The following is a 14117-nucleotide window of genomic DNA, read 5'->3' as shown; positions in this document are numbered from 1 at the left end:
CAGTTTTAATCTGCAGTGTGCTCACTCGCTGCCAGCCAAACAACACTGAGCTCGGCATTCGGGCCTTGTTTGTTTTGATGCTGTTCATTAGCTCTCAGAGAGAGACAGCAGTATGAAGAAGAACTTCCTAACTCAGTCCACCCGACTCAATGACTTACTGAAAAAGCAACACTATTTTAAAAAGCAGCTAAACTACTGTTAAGCAACTAAAAAAATTGTAGTTTATTCACAAGATTTATTAATTTTTACCAACACTGTTTATCTCATACAGAGGCAGGTTTAAACTAGTTCTCTTTTAGCACACATACACACAATTGAGAGAGAGTAATTGAGTTTTGGACTGATTTTTCAGCTGTAGTTTTGACCTTCTTTCCTTGCTCGTTGAGATGTTCTCTCCAGCATTTGGAGATAAAAATCATTCCTGCATTGCCTGAGGGAGTCAACCTTTGTCTGTTTACCTGCAAACTCCTGCCACACACACACACACACACACACACACACTTTCAGTCTATTTCCTCATGGTGTCTGGTCATTTGGGGAAGGTGTACTGCTTTACTCTGCTGGAGTGATGTTTATCTCTCCATCTGCAGTTATCCACTCCACATAAATCTAAATGACACAGTAAACAGCCTAAATTTCACAGACTCTCTTCATTCTGTTCTGAAACCTTGATAAACAGAAAAATAAAAACAGAAATGATACACAACCTACTTGAGCAGCCCAACTAGGGCCATCAGATCAATAATTCATGCGTAGGTATATGCGAATGTGTGTTCACATAAGAAATAGAACTGAGGAGAACGAGATGATACCAATTTAGTATGTAGTATTTCATACAGAATTTCATTATTACCATTTACAGTCAGCATTTCAACTAGAAAGAATGTAGAAAAACAACCCTCTTCAAACACACACACACAAAGACGTCCGTTGTGGCATGTCTGTTTTTCAGTGTCTCATGCACAAAGTTAAAAGAAAAAATGAATGAATTTGAAATTACCACGATGCTAAGCCAATGAAGCTATGCTCTAAAAAGAATATAAAATACAAATCATGTACACATACACTGCCGTTATAAAGTTTGCGATCTGTTAGATTATTTTCATGTTTTTGAAAGAAATCTATGTTCACTAAGACAATAAGACAAGAGATAATGTATTTCTGTGATGAATTTTCAGCATCATTACTCCAGTCTGATCCATCAGAAATCATTCTGCTCAAGAAACATTCCTTATTATTATCAATGAAAACAGTTGACCTGCTTAATATTTTTTTGTGGAAACCATGATCATTTTTTAAAGATTCTTTAATGAATTTAATGTTCAAAAGAACAGCATTTATTTGAAATTTAAATATTTTGTAACATTATAAATGTCTTTATTGTCACTTTTGATCAATTTAATGCATCCTTGTGGAACAAAAGTTAATTTTTAAAAATAAATAGTATGTGTATACTAGGTAAAATAGTCATTTAATAGTCATTGAACTATTTTGATTGATACTTTTCATTACATAATGAAATATAGAGTATATAAATGAACATGTTTGTTGACTCTTGATTTTGGACAACTTGAGCTTATTGCAATGCAAAGAAGCATACATGTGACACAGCTTTAGAATTTGGCCACAATTAGGTACTTTTAGAGGGCAGAATAATGTTGCTTCCTACCTTTTGATGCTGTAATATGCTTATGATGCCTTAAAATGCTGTATACAGCGAGTTGCTCACTTGGTTCTGAGCTCTCATCTTCAGAGAAATCAAGACATAAACAGGCATACACAGAATTGTATCTTCCACATTCGCAGCTCATGTTCTGGATTAAGTAAAGACAATTTATTATAGTTACACTTATCTTATAATAAATGTTTAAAGCCTTTAGGAGCCTTGTAACCTCTATGTTAAGCATAAATAAATCACAATAGGTTAAAACTATACACTCATTTGCAGCTCTACCCCTGAATTTAAAGAGTGTTTTGCTATTGTATGCTGCTGATTGATGTTTTGGTGGTTTTAGCCCAGATTTACTGATAACAGAGCCTCAGATAGAGGCAGATACAATCTAATACCCTTAGGATATTGTACCACAGACAAGAGGATTGCCCCAGAAAAAACTTCAGTAGCCTGAGGTATACTGTTTGTGTGTGAGAAAGGGAGGATTTAAAAGGAAGATAAAGAGTCAGAAAGACATGCCAAAACAAAGCGGCATGAACATCCTCTAATTACACGGTCCCTTTCTTAAACGCGCACACACACACAAACACACACACACAAACACACACACACAATTTACGCTTTAATAAACACTATTTGTCAGATATACCGAATGCAGCACGCTCAGCTGAACTTAACTTGATGAAAGCTTTCACCTTCGTGTCACATGGGAATTACCACTAATCCACATTCAGCGTCGAACAGCACAGGGATTCAGACAAACAGCGGTATATACATGTATGTTAATGTATAGTTTCCTAGTCATAGTGAGCCAAAGGATGAACTCTATCCCTTCTAGCTTTCTCCTGAGTGCAATTTCACGGTTTCTGTCTGAGGTGGGCTAAGCCAGCGGCTCCTATTTTCCTCAGCAAACTTTTGAGAAGTGCCATAATAACAGCAAAACAGAGATAAAAGAACAAAAATCCGTTCGCTTTCCACCAAAAAATAATTAATTCTCTTGCTTTGAGGAAAGAAGGCTTTAGAATAACTCAACTTTATCTGTGATTTCAGGCCTCATAACGCTGGAGAGAAAGAGACTCCTGTGCAAACTTCAGCATTGCCCATTTACATGTGCATTGTGTCTATTCTGGGTTCATCCGCTGGCTGCTGTATGCGCATGAGACACGAAAATTCTGATGCTATACGAGGCTTTGGAGAACGATAAATTGCTCCTTAAATATCACTGCGTGTTGAACTAACAAAAACATATCTGTCTGAGCATGATATGGACAGTGAATAGCTCTAATTTGTATGGTTCACAGACTGAATTGTAAGTCTGCATCATCATTTAGATTTTTTATTAAAAGAAAATATTCTACATTTATTTTTTATTTGTTAATTTTTGCACTTTTTATTGATACAAAAAGAAGAAAGATATTATGAGGGGAAAAAAAAAAAATGGAACAGGAAATGACAAGCCAGACTCAAACTCAAATTTCCCACATGAGCACCACAGCTCCAAGAGCACGTGTAAGCCACAGCTCTGACGTATTCAGCCCTTTTATGGCTCAGATGAGAGTTTGTAACTTTCTTTGTCCAGGTCACGTGTATATATAATCAAACTGTCAATATTAGAATCATTATTTCCTGGAGAGAAAATTTCCTGTTCCTTTACTTTAAATCGTACAAAAGCAAACAAGTACTTACCGTCGTCCTGGTCCGGCAGTATGTGGATATGCGCAGTGGGGTATTTTGGCCCCAGACGGCCTCCCACAGGCATACTGAGGGTTACGTTGAAGCTCTCCTCACCCTCATACAGCGAGTCATCAATGATCACCACACGACAGTGCTTTTCTGTCTCATCCTTATCAAAGCGCAGAATGCTGGCCTGCTCCTCTGGACGAGAGATGTAGTCAGAGTAGGACAGAACAGAAGTGGGGACGGTTCCTGTGGCAGAGCCTACAGCAGGCACAGAAAGGACACATGCAGGGAATTCATTCAAAATGCACATAAAGTGTTTACAGATGCTAGGACGTAGAACACACATCTAAAGAAATGTTGCAAGTAAGAATCTTTAAAGGGATAGTTTACCCAAAAATGACAATAAAAATGTTCAAAAATGACTGTCATTCTTTACTCACCCTCATTTTGAACCCATTTTATGTTTTTAATGGGACACAGAAGTAGAAGCACACAAAAATGAATGTTGTTTTGGAATGAATGACACTGACAAAAACCATTCTAAATTATTTACAGTACTTATACCTCCTGAGACTTTAAATAATAATGAGCATTCAATAAATGTAATGAATTTCTTAACATCAAGTTTTTGGCATAAAAAATTTAAATGAAATAGACTGTAAAATTAAATATATGATATTTTATATATTCATTTAAATAAGAACTTCTAAAGGTTATTTTGATCATTTAATTTATAATTAAAATGTACATTTTTATTTAATTTAGTATTGAATTTCTATTGCAGTTTCACAAACTCCCTGTAGTTCCATCACTAACAAAAAGCATTACATGAAAATAAATAACTTGTAAAACACATTTATATAATTCTTTTCTTACACAATTAAGCTCCAGTTTAGTTTTTATGCAAAAAAAAATAAAAATAAATAAATGTTAGTAGAAGTTAATACTTTTGGCCATCATAATCTATCATTCTATTAAATATAAAGACTGTCTGTAAAAAATTGAGAGCATATATAATGTTGTATATGCTGTGTATTGCACCTTGCTGGGTGTGACAGACCACCATCAGTTCCTCACTGACATCTCCACTCCTGTGCACCGGGATCAAGAGTTCTCCGATATCTTCTTCCACAGCAAAGCTGGCCTGAGGAAAGAACACCGTGGACTCTGTCAAAGGGAAAAGAAGATATGACTCAGTATTAGGACTGCTGTTCTGTTATATCAGTCACAGAGGGATTTAGCAGCTCCCTGTCAGAAAGACTATTACCGCAGGGCTTTAAAACACCACAGGCGGTGGATTGATTCTTCAATATATAATTATTTCAAATCATACGGCTCTGTACTGAGCGTGCAATGCACATTTATCTTGCACAAAAGGCAAAAACACATTTAGTATGAGAAAATAGATTTTTTTTATATTGAGCGCCTTATATTAGGTTTTTAGTGGCCTTTGGACTATGCGGCATCGATATCTGTACGTACTGGCTGTGTATTGCATTGTGTTGCAGTGTAAACCGTCTGACTGAGTGGGAGCTTGTTCAGGCATTGCTATTTTCAAATACCGTAGGTCAGGATTGAGTCAACATCTAAACAGATTTTTTATAGCACACTGAACTGATGGAGAAAAAAAAAAAAAAAAAAAAAAAAAAAAATCTAGCCAGAGATGGAAAATCTATAGAATAGACAGAACTAGTGAAAGCCTGGTGGTGTTTTTGAAACAGAGGCACACAGGGACCAATAAGAAAAAAAAAAAGATCCCTCTTTGCATGGCCTCTCCTGCCCCGGATCCTTCTATGCAATTATACATGATCCTTTGCAAACATCTCCAATCATCCAGTCTGCAAGTGGTCATTTGGCACAGAGGGAGAGTGGAGGTAAAAAATAGGGCAACTAGCTACTCAAGTAATAGGTAAACAGTGACATCTTTGAAATATAAAAAGTGCTTTCAATAAGTACAATTTGTTGTCCCAGGATAAAATATTATATTCACAAATGTTGTGTAATAAAATTAACTCAGTGGGCTAGTTTTGAACAAATCAAATGTTTATTTTTTAACATAAATTGTAGTGTTGATGCTCACCTCATTACTCAAGTTATTATTTAAAAAAAAAAAAAATCAAATATTTTTCTTTAATTTATAGGAAATATGAGCTAACTATATTCGGTCTAAAACTAGCTAGCCCCTACTGAATTACAACTTTGCAACCCTGTTACAAATTCTGACATATTTTTTCAAATATATATATTTTTTAATTTTGTCTCTTTAGTTATTTCATGAGTATTTAATGTATATTGCTAGAATACAATATCAAATAATTAATGGATTTAATCTGTATTTATACAAAGATTCAAACCTCATAGAAAATGAATAGAAAATAAAACTGCTCATATAATATTTACAGTTGTTTGTTCCTATGTTTGACAGGTCAATCTTCTATTCTTCCCATTTGTTTAAAATGAAAAAAGAGAGAAAGACAGCAATTACTATATTTTAGTTTATCAGTTTATTCACCCCAGATTTTTTTTTTTTTCCAGTCACATGACATTTGCAAGAGACTGTGAATTTCAGAACAAAATATCCTCTGCAAAACCATAACATTGTTCACTGTTCAGTCTTTGAGTTTTGTGTAGACTGAGTGACTGCTCTGGTGATAAAAGAATGAATCTTACAGCCCTCAAGACTCAAACACTGGCTCTACGAATAACAATGAGGCGAATGTATGTAGCCTCTCAGGTATAAGACATTTTGAGAGAGACTGTGTCTTACCCTCACACAGGAAACTCTCATGCATAAGAGGCCAAAATAATGACCTTGTTTTGTAGGGAACAAAAACAAGACCGATTAGAAAGAAAAATCTTGTGCATTTATATTCAGCTCTTGGTTGAGTCCTCTGCAGATAGGCGGTCAAATTACTTTTGATTGACAGAATAGCATGGTATAGATGGGATTTATTTTAATTATATACATGTCAATCATGACAGATTATTTAAAAAGAATTACAGTACTTTTCTATATTCACTTCCAATGAACTCACAAATATATACTGCATTAGGTTAACATACATACATTATAATTACACTGGGGAAAAAGCCTCTTAAACCTCAATTTTTTCTTAAATGTGTTGTTTTCCAATAATAAATAATACATGCCTCTAAACAAGATAAATCTACTTGAGAAGCAAAATTGCATAAGACATTAGAAAAATATTTTTTCAGAAAATATCCTTCCATCCTTCCTTCCTTACGAACTTCCTTCCTTCTTTACGAACTTCCTTCCTTCCTGACGAACTTCCTTCCTTCCTTACAAACTTCCTTCCTTCCTTACAAACTTCCTTCCTTCCTTACAAACTCCCTTCCTTCTTTACAAACTTCCTTCCTTCTTTACAAACTCCCTTCCTTCCTTACAAACTCCCTTCTTTCCTTACAAACTCCCTTCCTTCCTTACAAACTTCCTTCCTAATGAATTTTCTTCCTTCCTTATGAACTTCCTTCCTTCCTTATGAACTTCCTTCCTTCCTTATGAACTTCCTTCCTTGCAAACTTCCTACCTTACAAACTCCCTTCCTTCCTTACGAACTTCCTTTCTTACGAACTTCCTACCTTACAAACTTCCTTCCTTATGAACTTCCTTACAAACTTCCTTCCTTCCTTACAAACTCCCTTCCTTCCTTACAAACTTCCTTCCTTCCTTACAAACTCCCTTCCTTCCTTACAAACTTCCTTCCTTCCTTACAAACTCCCTTCCTTCCTTACAAACTTCCTTCCTTCCTTACAAACTCCCTTCCTTTCTTACAAACTTCCTTCCTAATGAATTTTCTTCCTTCCTTACGAACTTCCTTCCTTCCTTATGAACTTCCTTCCTTGCAAACTTCCTACCTTACAAACTCCCTTCCTTCCTTACGAACTTCCTTCCTTACAAACTCCCTTCCTTCCTTACGAACTTCCTTCCTTGCAAACTTCCTACCTTACGAACTCCCTTCCTTATGAACTTCCTTACAAACTTCCTTGCTTCCTTACAAACTTCCTTCCTTCCTTACAAACTTCCTTCCTTCCTTACAAACTTCCTTCCTTCCTTACAAACTTCCTTACGAACTTCCTTCCTTACGAACTTCCTTCCTTACGAACTTCCTTCCTTACGAACTTCCTTCCTTGCGAACTTCCTTCCTTGCGAACTTCCTTCCTTGCGAACTCCCTTCCTTATGAACTTCCTTACAAACTTCCTTCCTTCCTTACAAACTTCCTTCCTTCCTTACAAACTTCCTTCCTTCCTTACAAACTTCCTTCCTTACAAACTTCCTTCCTTATGAATTTTCTTCTATACTTACGAATTTCCTTCCTTCCTTATGAACTTCCTTCCTTCCTTACAAACTTCCTTCCTTACAAACTTCCTTCCTTACTTACAAACTTCCTTTCTTGTGAATTTTCTTCCTTCATTACAAACTTCCTTCCGAACTTCCTTCCGAACTTCCTTCCGAACTTCCTTCCGAACTTCCTTCTGAACTTCCTTCCGAACTTCCTTACGAACTTCCTTCCGAACTTCCTTACGAACTTCCTTACGAACTTCCTTACGAACTTCCTTACGAACTTCCTACCTTCCTTACGAACTTCCTACCTTATGAACTTTCTTCCTTCCTATGAACTTCCTTACGTAGTTCCTTCCTTCCTTACGAACTTTATTCCTTCCTTCCTTACGAACTTCCTTCCTTATGAACTTTCTTCCTTCCTATGAACTTCCTTACGTAGTTCCTTCCTTACTTCTTTCCTTCCTTACAAGGAAAAAAGGAAGGAAGAAATATAAACTTAATTAATAAATATAAGATATATTATTTAAAATAAATGTCTAAATGTCCTACACAGTTTTGCTTCAAGAAAATGAAATCTTGTTTTAATGATGTATAGTTTTAATACTGATTTTTTGCAGTGTAGATTGTTTGACCTTTTCAAGTCACATGATCTTCAAAATGATCTGAAAATCAAAATGACATGATCTTTCAGTGTGTTCCAGCAGGAAAAGGTAAAGCCATTTAAACTTTCATTAAAACCTTTTTCAATGTAAGACACTAAAAACAGAAAGCAAAGTTCAAGTAAGCATCTTTAAAATGCTTTTCTAGCCTCTCCTCTTCCTTAATTGCTCTTTACGCTAATGAGCAGTGAAAGGTTCTGGCTGTAAAGTAGGAAGCTTGTCACATCACAGCCATTCCAGTCATAGATGTGACTCCAGATGCAGGCTTTTGTCTGAGCCCGCGGGTCGGTGTAAGCCATCATGTGTGAACGACTCTGTGGCAACTGGGTCAGACAGGTCTCCAAAGGCCTTTGTCAGAAGAAAACCACCTCCCACTCGCATTCAAATATTAATGCCTGACCTCACACTGCCACACACGCATAAAAGCTAAAAGGATAATTAACCTGAAAGGAAAAAAAACTGCACGTGGAGCAACAGGACCACAGCATGCCGACCGCCCCATCCTCCCCTCCCTCTTGCCATTAGAAAGAGCAGCCAGACTCCGTCACGTTAAGCCTCCCATGGGGCACCAGCCTCAGCAAACAAACCCCACCGTAAGACTGATAATTAGCTCACTGGGGAAGCAGCAGAGTTTTCTTTCTTTTTTCTAAGGAGAATAACTTCTGTAAAGATAGCAAGGCTTAAGTAACATTCAGATGGAAACTATCGCAGCGTTTGTGATTATAGATGAAAATTTTAATTATCCAGGGACCCCGAGGAGGCGATAAAGACAAAATCTCACCGAATAAAATAATGTAAGCCTCCGGTTATTTGCACTCCACATCTAAATATGCCCATAATTGTGAGAATATGAGATGATGTCGTGATGATGAACAGGCAAATAATTCCGCCACGGCTCTCAGACAGTGTGCGACGAACGTGGTTTGATCAACAGACTGACAAAGCCATATTTTGTAACAAGAGCTGCTTGGAGATTTATATAAAAAAAAACTTTTGTGAAAAGTGTTTCTGATGACAGGTTTATCCACGGCTGTCTCATTATGCCTTTCTGTTGTTGTTATGCCGCCTCTCTGTTTAGGTCCTCATAGACAAAAGTGCAGCGCTTCCTCTGAAAGACCCCTCGAAAACTGTGCAACTAACTTTCAAATGCGAATGGTTTAATTACAGAGGGAGCCAGTGCAGAACTGTCAAACCTTTCTCAAACACCCGTTGTCAATTTACATTTATCGACGAGACGCTTTCAAAACAAGACGTAGAGTTGTGCTGTGAATTGGAGATGAAAAGAAGGGCCGCCGATATGCGGGGGTGGGCGGTGCGCTGAAAACTCGCAGGTAGGAAGAGATATCAAATGCTATAATAATTGAGGTCCACTGAAAGAGAAAAAAAGCACCTGCAATATGGAGATAAGGCCTGTGTTTTTATCTGCAACATTGAAAATGAAAAAAATAAATAAAATAGCCTGGGATGATTTTAGCAGCTTTGTTTGTTTTGTTTTTTTCTGGTCTCTTGTACATCCTACCTACCTCTGACTCACTTATATCTTCACTAGATATAATGGGGGTTCAGTATATTGAGCAGCTGAAGCGGAGATGTTTGAATATTTTTGAAAAATTAAATGTGTCTGAAAAAAGGACTGATCTCATATAATCATTACATAAGTTTGAGTCTGAGTCTTTCATACTCACAAAGGCTGCATTTATATGGTCAAGCATAAAGTAAAATAGTAGCATTGTGAAATATTATTACAATTTAAAATAAATGTTTTCTATTGTAATGTATTTTAAAATGAAATTGATTCCTATGATGGCAAAGCTGAATTTTCAGCATCATTACTCCAGTCTTCAGAGTCACATGATCCTTCAAAAATCATTCTAATATGCTGATTTGGTGCTCAACAAACTCGATGAATAGAAAGTTCAAAAATAGTGTTTGTTTGAAACAGAAATCTTTTGTAATATTATAAATGTCTTATTAATTTCTTTCAGAAAAAAATAAATAAATAAAAAAAAATAAAAAATTTACAGACCCCAGACAACAGTAGTGTAATTCAGATAATACAGGAAAGTACTGGTCTGCAACAACCAGCATTTTTCCAATTATAAAATACTTATATCCCAGCTTAATATGCAAAGACAACCATATGTAAGCCATTTTCAAGTTTATACTTGACTTTACCCCAAAAAAAAGGTGTAAACCCTGTAGCACTTTTAAAATATTGCTGTTTTGTTTGAGTAGCCGGACAACAGTAGCATATTGACTCTCCCAATGATGCGAGTTTATAATATATTTATTTATTTACAATATTATCAAATAAATAAAGCCTTTGTGAATGAGCATTAAAAACTTATTTCAAAAACATAAAAAAAAAAACATAAAAAAAAAAAAAAAAAAAAAAAAAAAAACAGACATCAAACTTTTGAATGGTGGTTGTATATCACCTTTAGCTAATGCACATGGGCTTTTCATCGCATTTGAATGCTTATTAGCCTTTTAACTCCAATTAAATATAGACCCAACAAAAGGTTGGAGCCAGAACATAAAAACACAGTTTCTGCTCAGGGGCATATTCTTCGTACATCGCTAACTCACTTAGCTGGATTTGACTGATGGCGATTTGGCATGATCTTGGATTGTTCGGTTCTTCGACGCTCATCCTGGACTTGCTGTCATAGCAACAGGTCCGTAAGCTCAAACCTGCTCGGGTGCAGGCTTATTTCATGTAAACAGGATTAGATTGCATCTTTTTAAGTGGAGGTGATACCTAAAGTCTGTCCCAGCCACTGCTACTTTCCCACAAGAGTACCCTAATGTAAACCAGGGACAATAATAATGATTAAAAAACAAATTTGCAAATAATACTATAATGCCGTGTAGTGTCATAATATAGACACAGACATTTTTACTCTTTGAGAGATTCATTCGTTAGGGAATAATTACGTATTAATTTTTATTGGAGTCTTACACACGTGATGTACAGATGTCTATGTCGTACATGCATTTGTGCATTTGAACCGCGACAGATATTATGGGAGTGGCTTGATGAAGCGCAGGAGATGCAGATAACTTGATCTTGACCCTTAAGAAACTTTAATTAATGCTGTCAAATATGCTTCGAAGGTAAATTAGTTGCTAATTACAACATTGAAATAAAAAATTGCCTGTACAAATACTAGAAATTGTGAATATAGCCTAAATAATTGGGTAATCATGTAAAAAAAAAAAAAAATAGTGCACATTTCATTTATGTATTATAACATAATAGATCTATTATAACGTTCTTCTGTCATTTATTCGCTTGGCTGTTTCCTTATAAATGTCTAGAAATTCGTCAAGTTTTTCGTCAGGTGTCTTTTCTCATTCTATGATGTCTTTACGTTGCCGTCTTGACTCCAGCCAATCGCTGCATTGTTGATCGTGGTTTCGTGTATCGATACATCTGCCCTTTTCATGGAACACGAGAACACGCAGTAATCTTAGACAACTTAATCCAGATATTTTAATCCAATCTGCAAATTCGTTTGAAGAACCAAATTAGCCAGAGTTCAGTTATCACGATTAGAAGATCTGGCATCTGTCAAATCATCTCAGATGTATTAAGCGAGGTACGAAGAATATGCCCCAGAATGAACCAAAATGAAAAACATTTTGTTCCAAATCCCTGTTTTTACCATTCCATTTAGTGATGCTCAGGGGTGCAGAAAATACTCTTCGGTTGTAATATTTATAAATTTAAAATGTACAGTTTATAATTCTGGTAGGTTTGAAATTTAAAGAAGCCTTTTACAATGTCTTGATTTTGTTTTTAGGGCAGACTAGAATATGTTTTCATGCTTGATTGTTCAAAAAACATTTTTTTTCCCACATATTTTACATTATTCCAGCACCCCTCTCCCCAGTCTGGCTCAAACAAGCCAAACAAAAGAATCATGCACAACAGATTTCATAGGACATTTCAGAGTGGTATGTTTTTTTTGTTTTGTTTTTTGTAATTTTCTTAGATATCCACAAACAACACAAAGTAGGAACTGCTCTATTTCAGGAGAAGCTTTTGTGCGTAGCCTACATTGTATTCTCTTAGGTTCTGGAAGGTTTATGTGCATTCCGTGGGCGAGGATTATTTAATTAGTAACATTGTGACTTCACAAAACCCGGAAAAAATGTGCTGTAGTCCAAACAAATAGTTTGTTGTAGTTCTTGGAAAGTGGATTCTGTTAAATTAAATATCTACCTTTGGAAAGGACTTTAAGCTTTTTTATGCTCAAACAGCAACATTAAACACTAACTAAAATTAAAATTGTGAAAAAGCATAATAAGACCCCTTTAAAAATGTGTTCATTGTCACATGTTTATCAGAATATGTTTGGTCAACTTCTGTTGGACTTACCATCACTCGGATCCACAATCTCAACTGTGGCTGTTGCTGGTGACTCCAAAACACTCATCACCGGCTCAGTCAGGACAATCTGGAACGTCTCGGACTGCTCGTATTTCCCATCAGAGAGAACCCTCACTCTCCATGTGGCTGTAGTCTGGCCGGGGTTAAACTGTACCTGCTTTTGAGATTTTCCCAGGAAATCCTTCTCCTTCTCTGCACTGCCATCCAGAGTACCAATCCCTTAAAACAGCACAAATACAACAATTTTGACAAACTTTTCCTGACTTCATATCTCCAGCCTCCAGATGTGTCATAACTCATGACTTTGAGAATGATCTACTCAAAGAAGCTTATTATGAAATTCATATGCTCAGATTAGCTAAGGTCTGCATTTCCCAGGCTTATAAAGATCGCACACAACAGCGCAGGCGCCTAAGCATTATCGATGCCATTCAGAAAGAGATGCACCATGTACAGAAGTTTTAAAAAGCCCCAGGTCTGTAAGTGACTAATGCTTTGAGGCTAAGATGTAGTAACACAATCAGGGAACATGTTGAACTAAAGTACAGCATGTACACTCAACTTCCTCTCTACTGTAACATAGGTACGAAGCTGTGATGGGATTCCCACACAGTGGGAAAACCTGAAGTGAACCTGCCCGGAAGCGTTTGATCTCTGATACATCAAGCAGAGACACTGTCAGGGATCCGTCTGCCAGAACCTCCCTAACAGATGTGAGGAATTAAATCACCACAGTCTTTCAGATCAATGCTGGATGATCGCTGCTCTTCAAATCCATAACACTCAAGATACTACATGACAAGAAAAACAAAATTGTAGAAAAAGACTGTAGATTTAGGGATCTAATTATAAATATAGATTTTTTTATATTGTCCCACTTGAAACATGACAAGCATAAAAAAAAATTTACATGCTTTGTTACAGTTTACTGCATTTTCTTTTTTTTTTCCTCCTTGTAATCTAAAATGTTATTTCGGTTAGCTAAAATTAAATGTCAATTTATTATGAGTAAATTTGACTCAAATTTATGAATTTGCCATGCCCATAATGAAATAATGATTACATACAAAAGTATGACTACAACAAAAACCTGTGGAAAAATGACCACTTATTGGAGCAGTTATTGATGCATAGAGTTGAAAGACTATTCTACCATATTTAGTGCAGAAATTATGGCTGATATTGTGTGGAATTTTGTCTGGGCAACCATCCTTTTAAAGGATTAGTTCACTTTAAAATGAAAATTACCCCAAGCTTTACTCACCCTCAAGCCATCCTATAGGTGTATATGACTTTATTCTTTCAGCTGAACACAATCAGAGTTATATTAATAAATATCCTGACGCATCCAAGCTTTATAATGGCAGTGAACGGGACCAACAAGTATGAAGCTCAAGAAAGTGCAT

The 14117-nt window shown here is 36.2% G+C and overlaps 1 protein-coding gene across 1 annotated transcript in view; it reads right to left on the bottom strand.

Moving 5' to 3' along the window:
• Positions 1-14117, bottom strand: part of frem2a (FRAS1 related extracellular matrix 2a) — a 77308-nt gene that overhangs the window by 38661 nt on the left and 24530 nt on the right. The window contains exons 4-6 of the mRNA XM_048178943.1: positions 12700-12930; positions 4394-4519; positions 3359-3610 (exon numbers count right to left, since the gene is read on the bottom strand). Of these exons, the coding sequence (XP_048034900.1) occupies positions 3359-3610; positions 4394-4519; positions 12700-12930 (609 nt within the window). The remainder of the gene's footprint in view (positions 1-3358; positions 3611-4393; positions 4520-12699; positions 12931-14117) is intronic.

This window comes from Megalobrama amblycephala, linkage group LG2 (assembly GCF_018812025.1).
Source record: "Megalobrama amblycephala isolate DHTTF-2021 linkage group LG2, ASM1881202v1, whole genome shotgun sequence".
Lineage (NCBI taxonomy): Eukaryota > Metazoa > Chordata > Actinopteri > Cypriniformes > Xenocyprididae > Megalobrama > Megalobrama amblycephala.
This window is presented reverse-complemented; position numbering and strand designations above follow the sequence as displayed.